This window comes from Cydia pomonella, chromosome 4 (assembly GCF_033807575.1).
Source record: "Cydia pomonella isolate Wapato2018A chromosome 4, ilCydPomo1, whole genome shotgun sequence".
Lineage (NCBI taxonomy): Eukaryota > Metazoa > Arthropoda > Insecta > Lepidoptera > Tortricidae > Cydia > Cydia pomonella.
Window position 1 is genome coordinate 8,196,681 of NC_084706.1, and position 21,668 is coordinate 8,218,348.

General features: G+C 37.3%; 2 protein-coding genes across 2 annotated transcripts; one reads left to right on the plus strand and one right to left on the minus strand.

Annotated features, from left to right (window-relative positions):
- Positions 1–1,525: 1,525 nt before the first annotated feature.
- Positions 1,526–4,608, minus strand: LOC133516991 (histone-lysine N-methyltransferase Suv4-20). Its single transcript, XM_061850094.1, has 3 exons — positions 4,333–4,608; positions 3,696–4,025; positions 1,526–3,518 (listed from the first exon to the last, which is right to left on the minus strand). Exons 2-3 carry the CDS (start codon positions 4,014–4,016, stop codon positions 1,713–1,715), a joined length of 2,127 nt encoding a protein of 708 aa, XP_061706078.1. The 5' UTR covers positions 4,017–4,025; positions 4,333–4,608; the 3' UTR covers positions 1,526–1,712.
- A 339-nt stretch (positions 4,609–4,947) lies between these two features.
- LOC133516992 (mitochondrial ornithine transporter 1) lies at positions 4,948–20,745 on the plus strand. Its single transcript, XM_061850095.1, has 6 exons — positions 4,948–5,399; positions 6,558–6,802; positions 7,811–7,957; positions 8,365–8,497; positions 11,837–12,034; positions 20,379–20,745. Exons 1-6 carry the CDS (start codon positions 5,333–5,335, stop codon positions 20,498–20,500), a joined length of 912 nt encoding a protein of 303 aa, XP_061706079.1. The 5' UTR covers positions 4,948–5,332; the 3' UTR covers positions 20,501–20,745.
- The last annotated feature ends 923 nt before the right edge of the window (positions 20,746–21,668 follow it).

A 21,668-nucleotide genomic window follows, 5' to 3' on the forward strand; every position in this document is an offset into this window, starting at 1 on the left:
AGGGCCTACCGCGAAAATAGAAGTTCGTCAATTGCAGGAATTTTTCTCTGTCACTCTAATTACGTCTTAGTGAGAGTAAAAGAGAAAGATCCCCGCAATTGGCGAATTCCGGTTTTCGCGGTAGGCCCCCTGCTTATCGCAAATGCAGTACTGCCGGGCTAATATGGTCGACTCTTTATCATTTGTCACCATGCCTGTCACGTTCTAACAAGTATGTAAGTGCGAAAGTGACGCATGACATGACAGGTGATAAAAATGCGACCATGATACCGCTGCTGTAGGGCTAAGATGGTCGGCTCTTTATCATTTGTCACCATGCCTGTCATGTTCTAACAAGTATGTAAGCGCGAAAGTGACGGGCATAGTGACAAGTGATAAAAATGGAACCATGATGCCACTGCTGGCTTGAAAAAATCGTTTAAATACATGCCTTATTAAAAGAGAACAATATAAACAATTGCATTAGAATTCCAATGTGATTACTGCATTTGCGATGAGCAGGGCAGAAATGTACACGCCTATTCTTAAAATAACCTTTTAAGTCCTCTATAACATTAGGTAAATACCTACCTAAACATTGCTACGAATTTATTTTACGTTACTCTTATAAAGGAAATCGTGAACGATTAAGAAGCAACCCAAACATCAGACACTCGCAGGTTTGCCGGGTTGTAACCATTGTTACCGCGAGATAATATTACTTTTATCATAGAGAAATAAAGTGATCACACCATACGTCAGGGGCCTACCGCGAAAATCGACAGTGACAGAGAAAAATGCCCGCAATTGACGAACTTCGATTTTCGCAGTTATAGCGCAGTTTTCTTACCAACACGCTTATTATTTTCGTAGTCTACATTTGGCGTCAAGTAGCGGGTTTATCAATTCTGCTACTTGACACTATATGCCACGAGTGTCGCGACTGACGAAAAGCTTATAGCTCAACAATTTACAACTAATATTACACGAAAAAGAACGCAATTTCTTTTAGTTTTAAATGCAGCGCTAAAATCTTTTCTTCTTTGCCCTAAGGTGGACTGGTAGAGAATGCCTCATGGCATTAAGTTCGCCTTTTGTACATTAAGTTTTTCTTTTGTGCAATAAAGTTTAAATAAATAAATAAAAAGAGTAGAACATAGACTTCCGGTTAATCCAGTATAGTAGCTGAAAATTGTTAAGCATTAGACTTCGTTCGTCCCGACAGCTATTGTCAAGTAGCAGTACTGATAAATCTGCTACTTGAGGCTAGATGTCAACTACGAAAACAATAAGCGTTTTGGTAAGGAAACCGGGGGCCTACCGCGAATTTCGGTTTTCGCGGTAGGCCCCCCTGATGTATGGAGTGAGCACTTTATGCTTACTTATTTCTCTACGCTTTTAATTAGGCATATGCAAATAAGTGCTCACAGTGGGGTTGCTTACCCTAACTCATAATAATACAAATAATTTTATGTAACAAGACACAAGAAAAATAAAAAATCTGGGAAAGTTAAAATATTACCTGAACTAATGAAATAACAAGATGTAAAATTTACATTTTAATAAATATTTCATTGGAATTATTAAATAAAAAACTGATGCCTATCACACAATACAATCAGAAGTACACATCACAAAATAAATACTAGATAAAATAATCCTAGTCAGTGTCAATTAAACTAATAATTGAATAATAACGGTGGAAATATATACCCATATGCTAGATGTGGCTGTCAGTCAGCTGATATAGCAGTAGGTAAATCGATAGTACGACTCTCGTTACCAAAAATTAATCGTAAGCGTTTCATGGGTGGTAGTGGACGGACAGGGCTGTGCTTGCGATGGCGCTCTTTCGACCGACGCCGTTTCTTCAATCGTCGCACCGTCTCTGGGTCCACGCCCTCTAGCCTTAGCACCTCATACTCAGGGACATCTGTAGAGTTCCCACAGTCCATCACTTCCTCTACCACAGGACTTCTCTTCACTCTTAGGGTTAACTTCAGTCCTCGGCGTGGCGGGGTACAAGGACATTCACTAGATTTGTTTGAGTTATCTGCTAGCCAGGGTGGCCCTGAGTCAGACTCTTTTTTAAACTCTTCAAGACTATTGGATAATTCTACTTTGTTCTTATTCATTTTACTGTCAATAGGCTCACTTGGATTAACATTTTCTCTAAAATCATAAATCTCACTTTTCATACATTTATTATCACTTTCACAGGGTACATCAATATTTTGTTCTTTTTCTTTACTATCAGAGACATTTTCTGGACAGTCTAACTTGATATCAGTCTGGTTGACTGCGTCAGCTTCATGCGGAGGCGATTTTTTTGTATCACATTTGATCTCAGAATTGTCTAAATCAGTTTTAGTGACATCACCATGGGAGTCATCTCTCACAGAGTCTTGATGCTTGCCAAATGAAGTTTCTGTTTTTATTTTTGACTCTGGTGTTTCAAGTGGAGCAGAAATATGAGGATGATCTTTAGGCGTGTTCATGTTTTTCCCCAGCTTTGATTCTGAACTTTGTTTTGTGATGTTTTTGGTTTTAGAGCAAGCAGACTGGGTGCCATTATCAATCAGTCGTTTGTGACTGCGTAAGACAATACCTGTATGAGAATCCCTACTGCTCCGTGAACTAGTGGCACTGCAACAGCGCAAGGGAGGCGCGCGGCGTGATGCGGCACTAGCGCTGGCTGCAGCGCCCGTGCCGGCAACGGTGCCCCTGGTGGCAGGCCGGCTGCTGTCTGTACGCCGTCGCAACCGTTCACCGCGACTGGATGCTGAAGACTCCCTGCTACCTTGAGCTTCTTTATGAATAGACCCATCTACAACATCAGCAATGCACCCTTGAGCAATCAAGAGCTCTGCATCATACTTTGTCAAGCCCTTTTGTTTCATTTCTTTCATACTCAAAGGTGATACTATATTAGAATCTTGTTGTCGAGATATTCGCGTTTTTTCAGTATTTTTCCCATTCACAGTCTTTTGCCCTTGTTTAGCTTTTGTTCTATTAATTCTATTATCAGTTTCTCTAAATCTGTATCGGGTGGCTTGCTCATCATTGTCCCCACTTTTAACAGAAAAAGCCCCTTTGCCTCGTCTCTCACAAGTTTCACATTCACAAAAGCAATTGCCATTGCCAAAGAAATCTTCACCATAAAAGCAAGTTATCTCCTCCCCCACTTCAATATCTCTCAAAACACGGACAAAGGCTTTGCCTCTATCTGTGGCTTCAAAGGTACAATTAGGCCTACAGTCATGATTGATATAAGCTGCAGGACCAAGCCACAATTGTGCACAATTCTTTCTACAGCTGTACATAACTGAAAAATCATTTTTTCCAGAATGAAGCAGTTGCTTCTCTTCCTCTTCTGTCATTTCTGCAATACATCCAACAAGAAAATCTATTCTCTCATGTTTAAAAAATTTTTTGGTTGTGGATATCTTGGCTCCAACCTGATCTTCTAGTGTGTACCTATAACAGGGCTCTATGACAAACCCTGCTTTTTTGTCAAAAACTCGCAAGTAACGGTAAATCTGAAATATAAAGAAAACACTTTATTTTTTTGATACTTTATGAACATGATTATCAAGTGCACTTTTTCTATTAAAATCACAAAACTCACATCCAAAAAATAAGGAAAATCCAGCAAAATTACAAATTTAGTTACTATTTAAACATACTTCAATACCAATAAAACCGTAAATACTAACATGTTCCCTGAGTTTGTTTTGTTGATGTTTATTTTTGCTAAAATGCCTAGGCATCCAATCTCCATTTGCTAGTTTAGTATAAGCTTTGTTGTAGTCTTGAGTCTGTATAAACTCTTTAATAATGTTTTTCAACTCTTCTTTATTCATTTTAAGAGGTCTGTAACGAATATTCATTTTGTGTGTAGTAATGCCCAGGTAAGGATCCACTATAAGCGCAGTCGCCAGGTCATCGTACTCGGACAGCTCGCGCGGTGTCATGCCCATGGGCTGCATTTTGTGGAGCACTTGCCTCCCTGGATAAGTGGCTGATCCAACAACCATCCTGAATACCTGCACAACAAAGGACGCGAGTTTACTACCTTCACAAGATCGGCATCTCAGATGGACACAATGTTTTTTCACTGAGAATTTGACAGGGATAATAAATGCTTTTGGTTTCACTTATGTATTCTCACAGTCCCACAGTTGCCCAGGCTCGTTATTTCTAATATAATAAAAAGACAAATATGGCCGCCAAGCACGAAACCCAAAAAACGACACGTCAAAAATGTTAAGTTATACGCTCTTGTAATTCATAGCTACTAAACGACTTGAACAATTTAGATAGATGAATAATTAAGCTTTCAGTGACACTCACTTATATCATTGAATACACACACAAATCATGTTTATTTCCTAAGTAACTTCCACCTGTACATATAAGCACTTCTAGACGCGTTAGCCCGCTAGGTTATTTACATAAATTATACATAACAAAACTTGTAATTTCCATGTATCTTTTTATACTTTCATCTTTGATAAGCATGAACAAAATATAAAGTAAACGCATTTAAATTATAAACGAGTCTTTATGAAAGCTGAAAAACAACCATGTTTTCTTGCAAGCGATTCTTCGCTCGTTCATTCATTTTATTTGATTTCATGTTAGAGTATTTACAAAGATTGCTTAGACATGAATCGAAACTTAAGATTTTACTTATCATACGCATTGCGTTCAAATATAAGTGACAATAAATTTACTATAATATAAAAACACATAAGCTCAACAAAACACTATAATATTGGTATCGAACAATAACAGTAGTTTTTATATCAAAAATTGTTACATATCTTCATAAATGTGCGCCAACGGACGTTTTCTATTATCTGCATTTTTTGGAATCTTTGTGAAGATGTTTGAGCTGCAATTAAAAACACGGCTATTATGAAATCAAACTACGTCAGAAATGTCAAGATTGTCACAAAAAAATCTACCATTTCGTATACATTAAAAATATTAAAATAAGCAAGATAATTGAAAAATATTTAGCTGTACTTGTCAATTAAAAGCAGTAAAATACAATTCCACGAGTTAAACATTTGTTATGCTTTTTTTGTGAATTTTAATAAACATGTAATATATTATAAACTGATATTTATACTTTACATTTTAAGATACATGTGTGCTCGAATTGAAAGATAAGAACGTAACATAAGTATTCTACGTCGAGTATTCTTATCTGTTTTATATGAATGAAGACTTTGTTACGCACGCGCTGATATGAAACAAGAATAAGTTTTACGAGGAAAAATAAAAGAAAATATTGCTTAGACAAGGCCTAGAAGTTCTGTCAGAAAAATCAAAATATTTCTGAATCATGGCCCACTCCTCCGGATCAGGAAATCTTAAAAATGGTCTTATTGATTTCACAGCTGGATCTTTGGGTAAGTGTAACTTAGTTCAATAATTTTAACTGGAACTGGTTCCCCGCGATACAGGCGTAACCTAGTGTGGAGACCCCTAACATATTCTGTTATGTGCTTTATTGATAATAAAAATTATTCTTATTCTTATTATTTCTTATAAGCACTATCCATGAAACCATGTGGACAAAAACAACGTTTACTTACCTATGCATGTTCTTAATCTATTGCAGGGGTCACCAATTCATTTCATCATGGATTCGGTTCTAATAATAAAATGACTATCATGGTCTGTTCCTACTTTAGTTAATAAATAGATAAAAAATAAAATACCACTGTCTGCCATTCAGGGGTCATCACCCCTGATCTATTGCATCATTGACTTTAAAACCTTCAAAATTTATTTGAATTTTTGTGCTTGTGTGGATTACATTTGTGTTTTGATGAAGAATGTGGCGCATTTGCATTTGATTATGAATAAAATATTGTAATTTGAATAAACTTACAATGTTAAGATAAATGAAGTATGCAGTACATAATTTTTAGTCACACAATAAGTTTGATAAAATAGGGATAGTCGTAAATCCTGCATATCTATTAGGGAAAGCAATAACCGGCGTAACTTCATAACCGTTTTTGGTTATGGTTCAGGCTAGCATGCACTGGGCCCTAGATAGAGAGGCTTGGAGAGCACTGGTGAAGAGTGTCCACAGTCGTCACATCCCTCAGACATGAGGATATGACAAGGAAGAAAATGCCTGAAAAATGCCTGGTAACGGTTATAACTATAACAAAATGATGATTGATGTCAAATGACAACAAATAAAACAATGTACAATCAAGCAGTTAAAAAAAATTACAAAAATAATGGTAGTGTCACAGGTGTCACAGCCAATAAAGGCAGGATATTGTAGTCACTAGAAGATCAATTCATAGAATTAAAGTCATACATAAATAACCAAAAATAACCATAATGAGTTATTCGAGTTTCCAAAAATAATTAGGCAGGTCCACACAGAGCGAGCATATGCAAGAAGAAATTGCCTTGTGCGTATGCTCGGTTTGTGTGGACCTGCCTATTTATAATCAAAATAATTAGTTATAAGTGTTATAACTGATTATTTCGGTAACAGATATAAACAATTTGCATTCCCTAATGACTATTTTCTTTTCTTGCAGGGGGGGTTGCTGTAGTATATGTGGGGCAGCCTCTGGACACAGTGAAAGTAAAGATGCAGACATTCCCTCAGCTGTATAAGGGCATGTACAACTGTCTGAAAATAACCCTAAAGAACGATGGGATTGTTCGAGGCCTCTATGCTGGAACCACACCAGCAATAATGGCAAATGTTGCAGAGAACTCTGTTCTTTTTGCTGCTTATGGTTATTGTCAGAAATTTGTATGCCGTCTTACTGGTACTGAGGTAAATGTAATAATTATTTGTCAAATTTCTGATAACTTGTTGCTGCAAAGGCTAACACTTTCAGTGCTATGCATAAGAATTTCAAAATCGTCCTGCCAGCAAAGATGTGAAGTTTTTTTTTATTGGCTTTGGCTTCTTGCTGAAGGTTGTGTAGGTATAGATTTTATTCAAATTGCACAAAAGAAATACTTAACATTTAAAGGCAGATATGTCAATCAGAAAAATTATATTAAATGTAAATAATATTTCTATTTACATGTAATTTTGTCTGACCAATAGGCAGAAAGTTCAACTTGTCACTATATTGCAGCCATACATTTGCCATAGATATTGCTTTAAAGTTAATTTGTTATCAATTTGTTAGCAATAAAACTGTTTTGAATTCACCAATCCATACTAAATCTAGATAAATATACTTAATGTCAACTTGCCTATTCATTTTATATTTAAAAGGAAAGGGGACGGCAGCTTCTCCATACAAATGCAGTCCCCATTTTCTTTGGATATTGACATTATGGAAAATATTTTTACGTAATTTGATGTATATAGACACATTATACATTATATTAACTACAGCTACAAAACGCATTCTTCTAGACTGCAAACAGGCACAATGGTTGTCGATTTGCGGAAAATGCCCAGAAGCACTAACTAACTAACTACAGCTATGCCCCTGTTTGACTTTTTTCGATTTTTTGATTTTTTTTAAAATTAGGAACAAAAACAGATTTCTTACAAATTTATAAATGCTTCTTACTCTTATAATAATTAAAAATACGAAAAAATCTAACATAGGGGCATAGTTGTGTTTGGTATACAACAAGTTGTGTCAAACTATTTTCAATAATGTTAATATCCAGAGAGGAAAATAAGGACTATGTTTGTATGAAGTGGCGATTTTACGCGGGTCCTCAACTTTCGGCTAAGATTAGAAAAATAAGTAAATATCAATAAATGTTTTTTCCTTTTACATATCTGAAAATTTGTAGTCATTTGTTTATGTTTTAGAGTGTAGAGCAGCTGTCAGCGTTTGGAAATGCGTCGGCAGGGTTCTTAGCAGCATTTTTTTCATCATTCACACTGTGTCCAACGGAGCTCATCAAGTGCCAGCTGCAAGCTATGCGGGAAGTCAGTGTGCAAGGCGCCCAAACAGCTGTATGGTGATCACTTTTTTGGGTATTTTTAACTTATTTGACTGATTTGCTTACCAAGTCTTAAATATAACACAAATAATGTTTTATTCATACCATGACCCAAAAATCTCTATAAATGCAACCAAATTTCAGTTTATTCTATTTTTAAAATAATAATCCTACTGTAAAACAATAATGCCACTATAAAAAATATTTTCATAACAAATTTAAATGAGTTAATAGTGAGTGCTGAGTGGTGTTTTTCATACAACAAACTCTAAATCGCCATTACTGTATTTGCAAAGAACCTATTGTTATATGTTTATAAATAGTACATATTAACTGTATAATTGCGTATTCAGATAGACGATTATTATCAAGTTATTATCATGTTTATGCATAATTAACCTTGTGTGTTATCTGTTGAAGGTTAAGATCACACCAATACAACTTACGCAGCAAATATTTCGTCAATACGGCATTCAAGGACTCTTCCGGGGTTTGGTGCCAACCATTATGAGGGAGATGCCCGGGTACTTCTTTTTCTTTGGAGGATATGAAGGTAATATTCATCATATTGTTTTCTTCTTTAAAAATTCCGTAGCCAAAATGGCAAAACGAAAACCTTATAGTAGAACTAGAACATAGAACTGTATTGCTTTCGTATTGGTACACAGGTCTTACAATATACATAACATATACAGAACAACATGATCCCCATAAGGCTGCTCTAAATTGTGACTGCTTGCCATAAGGACGCCTGGTTATAAAGATACAAGCAAATCTCGTCCTTATGGCAAGCGACAAAGTGGGACGTTTTGTCGGCCGCGGTCACAATTTGTCTTAACCCTTTTGCGCATGGCAATCATTTAGATTTTATTCTAGAAAGTTTCTAGACTAGTATTTTTATACAATTTTGGTGTTTGACGATCCTTTTGTGGAATTCTTATTATTAAGTTTGACATATCTATAATAATTCAATGTTTTGTGAGAACAATAATAACTGCATCAATAAATTGCTCTGATATTTAGATTAAGATGATATTTGTAAAATTTGACGATTTAAAAGTGCTTGTTGCTAGGCCTATTTGAATAAAGAATATATTGACTTTGACTATATGGCAGTCATAATATTCAACTCTATTGACAGGTATTAAAGTTCAAATTTAAACAAAATATTTTTATGACATGCGTTAAGGGGTTAAAACTAACATGGTTTTGTAATTAGGACTAACATTTAGCTGTAATTCCTCCTCTGGACGATAGTGTGGCCAATGATGATGACTATGCTCCTCGTGGTGCCGCGATGTTGCCCGCTCCGGCCATACACTGCCCTACTCGCACGATTACTCGCGACGCTCCATACTTCATATTGCCGGTCCTTTGACTCGCACCAAAAATCCGACGAAATACGGAACGGTGGCGACGAGCATGACGAGCGGCATGACGAGTAGCGCGGCCTCACTACGTCTCTGCCTACTTCCCTCGTTACTTCCCATGCCGTTCAAACCCGTTTTATATTTGCTTCGCCTAGATGCCAATCATTTACGCTCCATAGCAAACTAAACGCAACTGTCTGTGTCATACTAATCTGGTCTTCTATCTATCTCACTCTTGTGATAGAGAGAGATTACCGTTTCACTCGCTACACGCGAAAGATTGGCATCTTGGCTAGGCACCCAGATTTAGGTAAAGTTTACAGTAAAAACAAATCAGGTTGCTATTAATAGTTCTCGCCTGTGGATACGCTTTCAATTAAATAATTTTATTTTGCCGCCAATTAAACCTTTTGCCGAGCGTGGATCATGGTAGTGGTCCGTAAGGGAGAGAAATAGCCTGTCTGGTTCCGTGGTATGTTGGTACTCCCCTGCCGTGCTCGTTGGTCGTACCGAGGGCCGCTCCTGGTTGACATATGAAAGCGGCTGGGTGTCATATGATAACCCATCCATACTCGCTTCAACAGGCGAGAACTATTAATAGCTGCCTAATTTGGTTTTACTTTAAAGTATACCTAAACCTTGGTACCTAGTAAAGATGCCAATCGTTCGCGATACTACATATAATCTCTGGCGAAGCGCTGGTGGCCTAGCGGTAAGAGCGTGCGACTTGCAATCCGGAGGTCGCGGGTTCAAACCCCGGCTCGAACCAATGAGTTTTTCGGAACTTATGTACGAAATATCATTTGATATTTACCAGTCGCTTTTCGGTGAAGGAAAACATCGTGAGGAAACCGGACTAATCCCAACAAGGCCTAGTTTACCCTCTGGGTTGGAAGGGCAGATGGCAGTCGCTTTCGTAAAAATTAGTGCCTACGCCAAATTTTGGGATTAGTTGTCAAGCGGACCCCAGGCTCCCATGAGCCGTAGCAAAATGCCGGGACAACGCGAGGAAGAAGACATATAATCTCTGCATTGTGCACCCTAGTCATCTGGAAAGCGAAGCACATACGGAACGCGTTTCTGCTACCCATTACAGCGGCTAGTTACAGCCCTAAAATTCGCACCAACTGGGCATATTGCCTCCCAGGACTTCTACATACCTGCTCACGGCGTTCGAATTTGCAGTGAGTAGAGTTCACTCTCACCTTCAGCAGAACCGGAAGACCTAGATCTACATGACTAGTAAAACAGCCGAAATAATACGAATCTTCACTCTAAATGGCGCTATATACTGTAACGGTCCTTACACCGGTATAAGATTTTTATATAATAATGTCAAGAACCAGTGCATGACTCAATATTTACCGGTCGCCGTGGTAAAACCTAGGATTTACCGAATCCATGTTGGTAAAAGCCCGAAGTGAACAATAATTATTTAACATTTCGGGGTTTTACCGATCGGCATCGGTAAAACCTAGGTTTTACCGTACTTCGGGGTTTTACAGTAACATATATATATATATATATATATATTATATATATATATGTATATCACTTTATTGCACATAAACAGGTTAACATAAAACAGACAAAAAAAATGTAATCAGTAAGTAGCCTTACCACGAGTTTGACACTGACATATTCGCTAGCGTAACTTAGTTTCTATCCATCTCGCTCGTACTTGCATTTTATTAGTGTGAGCGAGATGTATAGAAAGGTAGTTACGAACACGTCAGCTAAGATGAAGAGTCAAACTCGTGGCAAGGCTACAGTTGCACTACATCAAATCGGTAGATTTCGAGAGGAAACGCTTGGTGCTTAAGGATACAGTCAAATCAACATACACGTGCCTTTAAAAAATGAGGAGTTCCCTCAATTCCTCATGGATCCCATCATCAGATCAGAACCAAATTACTATAAAATGGGACCAACTTGGAGATAACCCCTTTCAAACAAATAAAGAATTACTCAAATCGGACCACGGGTGTCGGAATAATTGGTGAACGTACATTAAAAAAAAAGCCACAACCGAATACAGAACCTCCTCCTTCTATGCAATTGAAGTCGGTTAAAAACTACTCCAAAACTAAAAACTACAGAACGGATTTTCATACGACTTTCATCAAAGGAAGGTTTAGGTATATAACTTGTTAAGGTTTTGTGTAAATTGGTTGAAACTGACGATGTTGTCAGAAAAAATCACGCTGCCTAGGAGTTTTGATCGAAAACGCTGCCTAATCCATTTGAGCTATAACAACACAATGTATGGTGGGGTTGTCTCTCTTTCATGGGTCTACAAAAAAAGTCCGCGATGTTGAATGTCTATCTTTTAAGGATAACTTACTATACCCATTCTTAACTTCCAGAAAAAGATCACATACTATGGCATTTGCAAAGCTATTTCCACGGATACAGTATTACGGAAAACGCAATTTTTTGAGATATTGTCAGTCTCGTTTTATTCAGCCATTATAAGGTTGTTAACTTTTTTGGCGAATACATGTTTGACTTATTCTGATCAGGTACGAGAGAACTCCTGACGAAGCCCGGCCAGTCGAAGGACGACATCGGGCCGCTGCGCACGATGATCGCGGGTGCGGTGGGCGGGCTGGTGCTGTGGACCGTCATCTTCCCCTCCGACGTCATCAAGTCGCGCGTGCAAATCTCCAACAAGAGTCAACGGTTCCTCGCCGTGGGGCTCGAGATCGTCAAGCAAGAAGGTCAGCTATTAGTCTGGCTAGCGCCTAGTAAATATTATAAACCAACAAACAGGTATAAGGGCCGATACAGACGGACTGCAACCCGACTACAACTTGTATGGGAACTGCACGCCGAGTGCACGCCTACTGCAGTAGCCCCCGCGTGGCGTTCCCCGCGTGCCTCTTCATAGTTGTAGGTGGCGCTTTTAACTATCTCCCCATTTAAACTTATGCGTGAAGAAATCGGTCATCTTACTGCTATATTGACTTCGAAACATAATATTAGACTTGCCTGGTCTTATGAACAAAAGTAAATACAATGAAAGCATGATAAAAGCATTGTAGGCATATTTCTGTTTAGCGCCATCTAGTAAGTTTTTAAAGAAGCTTTTAATTTAACCCTTTAACGGGCAAAATTCAATTTTATATGGCAAAAATGATTGTCATAGGGTACAATGATTTTGAACTTCATTTCAAAATGACAGGTTTAATTATCCGTAATTTCTGTTGCTGGGCTGACCGTTAAAGGGCATTTTTTGGCAAGGGTTTGAAAAGGCATTTTTTTAGGGTTCCGTACCCAAAGAGTCAAACGGGACCCTATTACTGAGACTCCGCTGTCCGTCCGTCCGTCTCTTACCAGGCTGTATCTCATGAACTGTGATAGTTAGCCAGTTGAAATTTCTACAGATTATGTATTTCTGTTGCCGCTATAACAACAAATACTAAAAACATAATAAAATAAATATTTCTTTCCAATCTCGAGGTTCTCATCCAATCATCGAAGTTAAGCAACGTAGGGCGGGATCAGTACTTGGATGGGTGACCGTTTTTATCGATAATGGTACGGAACCCTTCCTGTGCGAGTCCGACTCGCACTTGGCCGTTTTTTTTACATTAGATGGCGCCATTTAGGATTTTTATGTCTAAAATGCTTTTACAGTGCTTTAAATCACTTTTGTGCTTTGACTATGTCAAGAAACTCCAAGTTATGGTGACAGTTTAAAAAATATGTATATTTAGCGTCATCTACAACAATGACGTGAATGACGATTCACGCAACGTGGTATGTGGGTTGTCATTACTAGACTCTGAGAACAGTAACTTGACAGTTATTTCATACAGGGCAAACCAATTTTGTCATTATTATTAAAAGGCAAATTTGAAAAATGTAGGTGTTAGGTGCGAAAAGGATCGATCTCCTACAGTCATATACAAATTTTGAATTTTACCAGACTATTATAATTATTTTAGCGTTATCTACAACAATGACTGTTGATGACCATGTACTAGACTCGCGTTTGGCCAAACTTTGCTGTTATTAACGACGGAAAATTCAAATAATGCATGCACGGCAGATCGATCGCCCTTAAAAACTTATAAATTGGGTATTTTTTGTTATGACCTTAGGTAATCGTCGATCAAACCATACCTACACTCGATAGCGGAACGAGTAACTCAGGATCAGAATATAGAGGTACCTACATGCGCCGTAACATTTGTGTTTCTATTTGTACGCAATACATTGCGTGAGTTGTTCAATTTGTTTGTATCGGGATGTTGCCATACATGCATCATATAGATTATAGATAATTGATGAGCGATGACTACTTGTTGAATAAAATACCACAAACCACAAAATTATTATTTTTTATCTAAATATGTGATTCTACATAAAAGTAGGCGTTTACTGTTTACTTACAGTCGCCATCAGATATATCGGAGCGGCCGAAGTACTCAAATATTTCTGAGCAGCAATAAATTTCAATAAATTCTTTACAGTAAATGAGGTCAATAACATCTGAACATCCAATTCGCCATAAATATATGAGCAGTGGTTTTTCAATTAATCTGACCACACAACGAGACAATAATATCTGCACAGACAGGGTGATCATAAATATCTGAACATTTAGGGAAAATATACCTTAAATCACTTAGCATACAGTTTAAATGTAATCGTACAGAATTACAGATGTAGTGAATATTCCTTTTACAAAATAAGTAGGTATACAAAATATAAATCTGCGAAAAGCAACTTCACGGTCTTGTTACAAGAGACACATTTGAATAAAATATTTTGGCAATTCACGAAAACGGTAACATACTGTCATTGCATATGTGTGTCTCACGTTTTGATCTGTCACTACGTCATTAATTCCGTGCAAGTATCAAATGTATATATGTAATATTGAAGCTGCCAAATTAAAATAGGTACGAATGCTTTTCAATATTTCATCTACTATTGCGTCGGTCACCATGGCCTAGCGGTTTAGTTATAAGAAATCATAATTATATACCGTTGCGTCAGGGTTCAAATCCTCAATTGTGCTTATTTTTTGTATTTTGTTAAGAATTCATGTTCTTATTTTTATTTTTATTTTAGTATTTTTATTTATTAAAAACTAAACAATCTTAACATCAAAATTAGTACAAGCATGGATTCATGAAAACAGAGATGTGTTGACTAGAATCAAAATGCCGGCTAAGAGCCCCGACCTCAATCTCATCGAGAACTTGTGGGGAAAAATGGTCCAAGAATGGGACGAAAGCCGCTGTCGCACAAAGGAAAACTTAAGACTTCATGCTTACAACGTGTGGGAGTCGTTTATAGGCCGCACTACCTGCGAGAATCTAGTCGATTCGATGAGAAGAAGGCTGCAAGCGGTACTTAATGCAGAAGGAGGTTACACCCAATACTAACTTTTGTTACCCATGTAGTAGTGTTTATGATTTTAATATTATATTTCAAACTAAGGTATATTTTCGTTTTATTAGGTACTCTCTTTTATTTTCACTACTCTTAATATTCCTAATGATATCATTCTATGAAAATAAATAGGATCATGGACTTATTTGCCGTACATTTAGCCCTTAACCATATTTTATTAGTTTACGAACTGAAAATGAGAAGGCACTTGTCCCACCGCACACTGTTAGCGAGAAGCGAGCAGCGAGCAGCGTAAAGCTAATGTGTTCTGATAGCATTTTCGATTTGCCTATAAGAGGGTGTTCGATTGCGGCGGGCGTACATTCGCTTCACGACCAAGGTTGCGGCCCTGCACAAATCCGCACGCAAGACGCATGTGTTCAGCGGTATTAAAAGGAATTAAAATTATCATTGTTATGTAAACTAGATCCCAACAAAAACATAAATGTGTACAAAAAGGCCATATCTGAAAGAGTCACTGAGTCCGGGCGACTCATGCATGCCGCACGTTTCGCACATTAAGAGTAAGATAAGGACGCCATTAGTATCACGATGACGTCACGCTCTACCTCAGGCAGTGTATGTATACACCCTACATCCAGCAATCTCTTTTTAGTTTTGACATTGACAAAACCGAATGGTGGTTGTGTTGAAAATGTATTCGAGCGTAGTAGTACCTACGTTAAAGAATTTTAAATCATATGCCAAGTGACTTAAAGTATATTTTCCCTAAATGTTCAGATATTTATGATCACCCTGTCTGTGCAGATAACTTTGACGAGTTGTGTGTTCAGATATTATTGTCTCTTTGTGTGGTCAGATTTAATTGAAAAACCACTGCTCATATATTTATGGCGAATTGGATGTTCAGATGTTATTGACCTCATTTACTGTAAAGAATTTATTGAAATTTATTGCTGCTCAGAAATATTTGAGTACCTCGGCCGCTCCGATATATCTGATGGCGACTGTACATTGGGGTAATCATCCAACCAAACAGTCTGCCTCTTTTTCATAGCAATCTCTATATACCTACATACCAAATTTGAACCAAATTGATTCCCCATAGAAAATTCCACCCCCCTTTTCAACCCCTTAGGGGTTAAAATTTTCTTGTTTTGAATTTTTTTGTTGTTTGTGTATACTATCCTACATAGCAAATTTCAGCATTCTAGGACTTCAGGAAGTAGTACCCTAAGGGTTTTGATGATCATCAGTGAGTCAGTGAGTCAGTGACGAAATCGGGTTTTTTTAGATATGAATGAGATAAGTATAAGAGAATTTTTTTATGCTTAATAAGTACATTATTGACATTATATCCCGTGAATTTTGTTTATCTGGTATAATCCAAACTCAAGTTATGAGGATTCAAAAGGTAGTGCCCTTGCACTTCGCAATGCTTGTTTTGGCGTGGGCACTACCGTGCCGTCCGTGCCCCTGCCCCCGATCTATAACGTGGCTACAGCTATATTTACTACTTGCATAATCTAGGGACATGTGAGTTGCTGCCGTAGACCGTCCTTCGAAGCGGAGGGCACAGGGGTGTTATCGGCTTGCGGGGTGTTCTCATTGGAGCATGGCAGTGCAGAAGGCCTAGGAGTTGTGGACAGTCTTTGTCAAGAACCTTGCATCCGCAATGCTTCTGCGTAGCTATAATTACTCAAGTTTGAAAAGTTTCAATCTCTGGTCTTAGAAACAGCTGTTTTGCCTTTGCCCTCTGCAAAAGTCAGGTGCCGCAAGAACCGCTATTGAACCCGATCCAGTCTTAAAGTGTGAGTAGCGTAGTGTGGACGCCACACTTCACTATGTTGGATGTATTTCGTCGACACATCTTGACATTCCTCATAACAAATCCTAACATTTTATAAGATTTCTTAGATATATGCTCCACTTGAGGGATAGTGAGTTTTTTATCAAAGACTACTCCTAAATCGCGTATTGTGTCGACTTCTTCAAGGGTGTTGCTGCAATAACTAGCCTGTCTAAGTCACTTTGGGTTCATTATTTTTCCGTTTTTATATGATTTTCTGTAAAGACCCTCAAAATAGCCATTTTTGGCGTCAGTTGCTTTGGTGTTAGTTTAATGGATATTTTGTCGAATTGGCTACTTGACTGTTTTTTGTAAATAATGTCAAACGATCTTGATTTTCCTGAGGATCAAATGTCTATATGGGACTCATGGCATTTAAGCAACACAAAGATCAGAAATGAGTTAAAGTCTGACGCTCGCACTCGACGATTGAAACGCCTCTAACAAAATGATAAGGTAATGTGACGTCACATCATATAGGTCTGTCCTAAATGTATGGAAGATCAAGGAAATTTTCATTTTGACCCTGAAATATTGCGTTTATGTGTATAGTTGTCATACAATTTATTCGGCGTGTCATCGGCTTTAGGTATTTAAGGCCTGCAACGGCAGCCAACATGCACAAGGCTTCATTTTGACAAATATTTTAGTAATATATTGAGAACTTTTTTCGTTCCCGTTTTTCCTTTTAAAATATGACAACTTGATCCTCGTTTTCATGAAAATGGAAAACTGACCGAGGGAAGCGATGGCTGATATACGCGTCATACTCGTGAACGGGTGCTGTTTGTGGAGACTGGTCTGCTTAAGATAACACGGGCTATTATATTTAGTAACTTTATTTTTGAGTATAATGACAGAGATTATTTTATCATAATGAATGTCAGTCATTTCTAAGGATAATTTGATAAATTATAACATCTTTTATTTAGTTCTGACACTTAAAGACATTTGCACCTCTAAATAATTTGTTTGTGTTTTTTGTATGTTCATTATTTTAGTTTTTTTTGTAATTCGACATTAAGAGAACTTATAAGTCTAAGTAATAATAATACTTTAGATTGCATTGATATTTTCAGTTAATTGTATTTTATAATTGTTGATGTGCTTTTTTTGCATGTATGTAAATTCCATGTTGACGTGTAAAAGTGCCCTTGTGGCCTATTTGTTGAATAAATGTTGACGTTGAAGTTGACACACTTCAAACCTCAATATTGTTTTGAAAAACAAATAAACACAAACTATTTTTTTATACTTAATTGAGAAAGATTGCAAATTACGATAAAGAAGAAGTTTTATCATTATTTTGGTTTTTGTTTTTTATCAACCCACGTACATTTTCATGCTCGCACAACCTCGCGGCAAGTGACATTCCACCTCTTTGCACAGCATGAATACGTCTCGTTGGGTTGACTCCTGTAGATTTGCTATATAAAAACAGGTGTATGGTTACCTACTAAATGACCGTAAGACCAGAGACTAGTAAATATTCTATTCTATATTATGACTTCTAAAATCCGACTCTCCTCTAAGCCACATGATTGGCGCGACAGTATCTCGCGGCGAGATAGACTACCCATCCTTTTCTAACTACGTTAATTATAGAGGGACGGGTAGTCTATGTCACCGCGAGATACTGTCGCGCCAATCATGTGCATCCCGGATGGCCCGTAGCGTAGCATATATGCACAAAAGTGAAATTAAAGCATAATAAAAAAATATTTTAGGCTTACTCGGTGTTTTTTTTAAGTCTGTTAATTTCAAATTTCTGTGCTTAAATTATGTTTCTCAAATAAACCGGTATTCTAATTAATTCAATTTTTGAAATAATCAATGATTTACCTACAAGCGAGTACACTTGCCTTAGGGCCTGTTTACATATTGATGAGTGTTTAGTATGAGTTTATACCTTTGCTACTAAACGCAAGTACTATCTCGAACGAGCGATAATCGAAATGTCATTGATACGTCATAATTTTCAATACTTTAGTGGATTTAAATATTTTAAATATAATGTTCGTGTTTCAACAACACTATTATCTACTTTTTACAATAAATGAATATGTATATATATATTATATGTACTTAGCCATACCATAAAGTTACCCGAACCCCAAACCCCCGGAGTCTAAAAAAACACCGTGTATATACATATTCTTATCCAATGGCGTCATCCTAGTTTTAATTTTTAGGGTACTGTACCCAAAGGGTAAAATGGGACCCTATTTAATTTAATTTTTATTGTAATGTCTATTTTAATCCTATGTTATATAATTTGTATTGTGTGGACCATTGTTGTCTATAAATAAATAAATTGATTGATTGATATTACTAAGACTCCGCTGTCCGTCCGTCCGTCTGTTACCAGGCTCTATCTCATGAACCGTAATAGTTAGACAGTTGAAATTTTCACTTATGATGTATTTCTGTTGCCGCTATAACAACAAATACTAAAAAACAGATTAAAATAAATATTTAAGGGGGCTCCCATACAACAAACGTGTACATGTACGTGTGTTGCCGTTTTTATAGATAATGGTACGGGACCCATCGTACGCGAGTCCGACTCGCACTTGACCGGTTTTTTTAATAATAGTTTTGAATGATTCACAGATAGTTTCACTACACTTAAATCGACCGGGATATAAACTGTGATCACCCACCCATCCGCTATGTCCAGTTACCCGTGAACAAGATGCATGCAACTGGTAAGGTAATCACGGTTTATATCCCGGTCGATTACGGTTTTGTTAAACCTTGTTAAGGGCTCAAATGCTTCATTTATGCTTTAAATCTATTTTTGTGACTGCTATAACTCCAGTTAGTCAAGCTGGGCACCGTTAATCAAAAAGTTTACTTTGTTAAACGTTGAAACGTTACTTTTCAAAAGTTTAAACGTAATTTAAAGTTAATCGTTAACTCAAAATCGTAAATATACACAATAGGAAATAAAACAAGTAGAAATAATCATAAATTTTGATTTTTATTAATGACTAATCTACTACATAACATGGTAATCAATGATTACTAAACATTGCTAATTAATAATAGCATAGCCAATAAAAATATCATTCGCGAGCATCTGCCATAAGGTGCATGGACTTCTGTCGTCTGATAGCGACGCCAGTTTTGGAGAAAGAATATCTTTTCCCATCGAAAACAGGCGTTCCACAGCATCACTCGAAGGTATGCTAGTGTTATATGTGAGTAGGTACTTAGGTATTAACGATTAACGGACTTAAGGAAAGTTAACGGAAGTTAATAAGTCCGTTACAGGTTATTATCATCATCATCATTTAAGAGCATGGCTCTTGTCGGTGGAGTAGACGCCAGTTTTCGCGGTCCTCGGCCAAGTTCTTTAGGTCCCTGTAAGACACGACATTTACTTTTCCTTTTAGTTGCTGCGTGTAACTTGCTCGTGGTTTTCCTCTTCCTCTTCTACCTTCGATCTTGCCTTCCAAAATAGTTTTAAAGAAAGTGTCGTGTCTTATCAAGTGACCTATCAGGTTATTAAAGTTAACTTAAAAGTTAATCCGTTACTCAAAAACTTAACTTTGTTAATTAACGGATTAGCGGACTTCTGCCCAGCTATGGTCAAGTCCAAGTTCACATGTTGAAATTAGAAATAGTATACGGTAGGCTTGAGTGGAAAACTTTCCTACGCAAATAACTAAAATGTTAAAATAGTATATGATTTACAACATCAACGATTCTCGCGGCGTTGTATGGGGGCTGTCAGTCTTCATTATTCATACTAAGACGTAAATTTCACTGCAACGAGATCAAGACTGAAGAAAGTCAGTGAAATGTGAAGCAAGCATAATTTATTAAATTTCATACTTTTGCAGGAGTCCTTGCGCTGTACAACGGGCTGAAGCCGACCCTGGTCCGCACCGTCCCCGCCACCGCGGTCCTCTTCGTCGTCTACGAGTACTCCAAGAAGTTGATGCACCAGTCGTTCGGTGACTAAACAGAAACATGACTACGAATTATGTGTAGAGGACTTTGATACTTTACTTTCGTAACTTAAAACTGTTGAAGAGAATTATGGGTAAAATTTAACGATTAAGACAAATATTTTTAATATAAATACTGTTGTTAAAAAAAACTTATTTTATTTCTGGCGTTGTACAACGGTTTATGCCGAACTACGTCTGCACGATATCGGACTACTACCGCACTTCAGAGGCCCTTCCGTGAAAAACTAAAATCGAAATGTCTTTATCTGCCTCTCTATCGCCTACTTTTACGTGTTTTTTCATTTCCTGTCTATTTTTAACTGTATGGTGCACAATAAAGAATATTTACTTACTTACTTATCGATCAAATATGCAAGAGCGATAGAATAGTACATTACGATACAAGTGCGAAAAATAGGAAATTCGAAACGAGTGGCGATAAATTAAAACACGACCGAAGGGAGTGTTTTAAATCGACACGAGTTGCGAATTACCTATTCGCACATGTATCGTACAACGTTTTACAGTACATATGGCCCTTTAAATGTTCGACACAGTAACATAATATGCTACTTCTCGCACTAGTGCTATAAAGTAGCCCCATATGTACTGTAAAAGCAGTTAACGAAATTTCGATTGTCTTTTTTCGCGGTAGGCCCTCAGTTCATAGCCATGAGGCAATTTTGTTTTATACGATTCCTAGTTGGGTATGTTTAAATATTAAGCGCCAATTACATCCACTCTTCCCGATTTCGAACCTGATAATCGTTTTCCATTCCAAATATTGTAAACGATGTGCTGATATTTGGCGAAACGGAAAAATACTCTTACTCGGATCTGATATCAGGCCTGACAAGAGTGTGGATGTAATTAGCACTTTACCTACGAAGGAATAAAGAGACGTTAGGAGTGTTAGGTCACAACACTGTTGAAGAATGCTAAGGGCCTCAAAACACTTCACCGATAGTTGAATGCGATTTGCGTTACATTGCGGCAATTGATCGATCGAAATTCGCTGCACCCACTACTTAAATAAAATAAAATTAGAAATATCGAAATGTTGCAGCTCTTATTGTAACACAAGATGGTTACATCTTATATAGGTAAAAAACTTAAGTAAGTCACCTGTTGTATGTCGTTGTGACCTGTTCGAATAGACAATACATGTTTAAAAGACAC

Coding starts and splice junctions, on each gene's coding strand:
- LOC133516991 (XM_061850094.1), bottom strand. CDS start 4,016: ATGGTTGTTGGATCAGCCACTTATCCAGGGAGGCAAGTGCTCCACAAA. Junction 3,519..3,695: donor AAAACAAACTCAGGGAACAT/GTTAGTATTTAC, acceptor TTTATATTTCAG/ATTTACCGTTACTTGCGAGT.
- LOC133516992 (XM_061850095.1), top strand. CDS start 5,333: ATGGCCCACTCCTCCGGATCAGGAAATCTTAAAAATGGTCTTATTGAT. Junction 6,803..7,810: donor GCCGTCTTACTGGTACTGAG/GTAAATGTAATA, acceptor TTTATGTTTTAG/AGTGTAGAGCAGCTGTCAGC. Junction 12,035..20,378: donor CGAGATCGTCAAGCAAGAAG/GTCAGCTATTAG, acceptor ATACTTTTGCAG/GAGTCCTTGCGCTGTACAAC.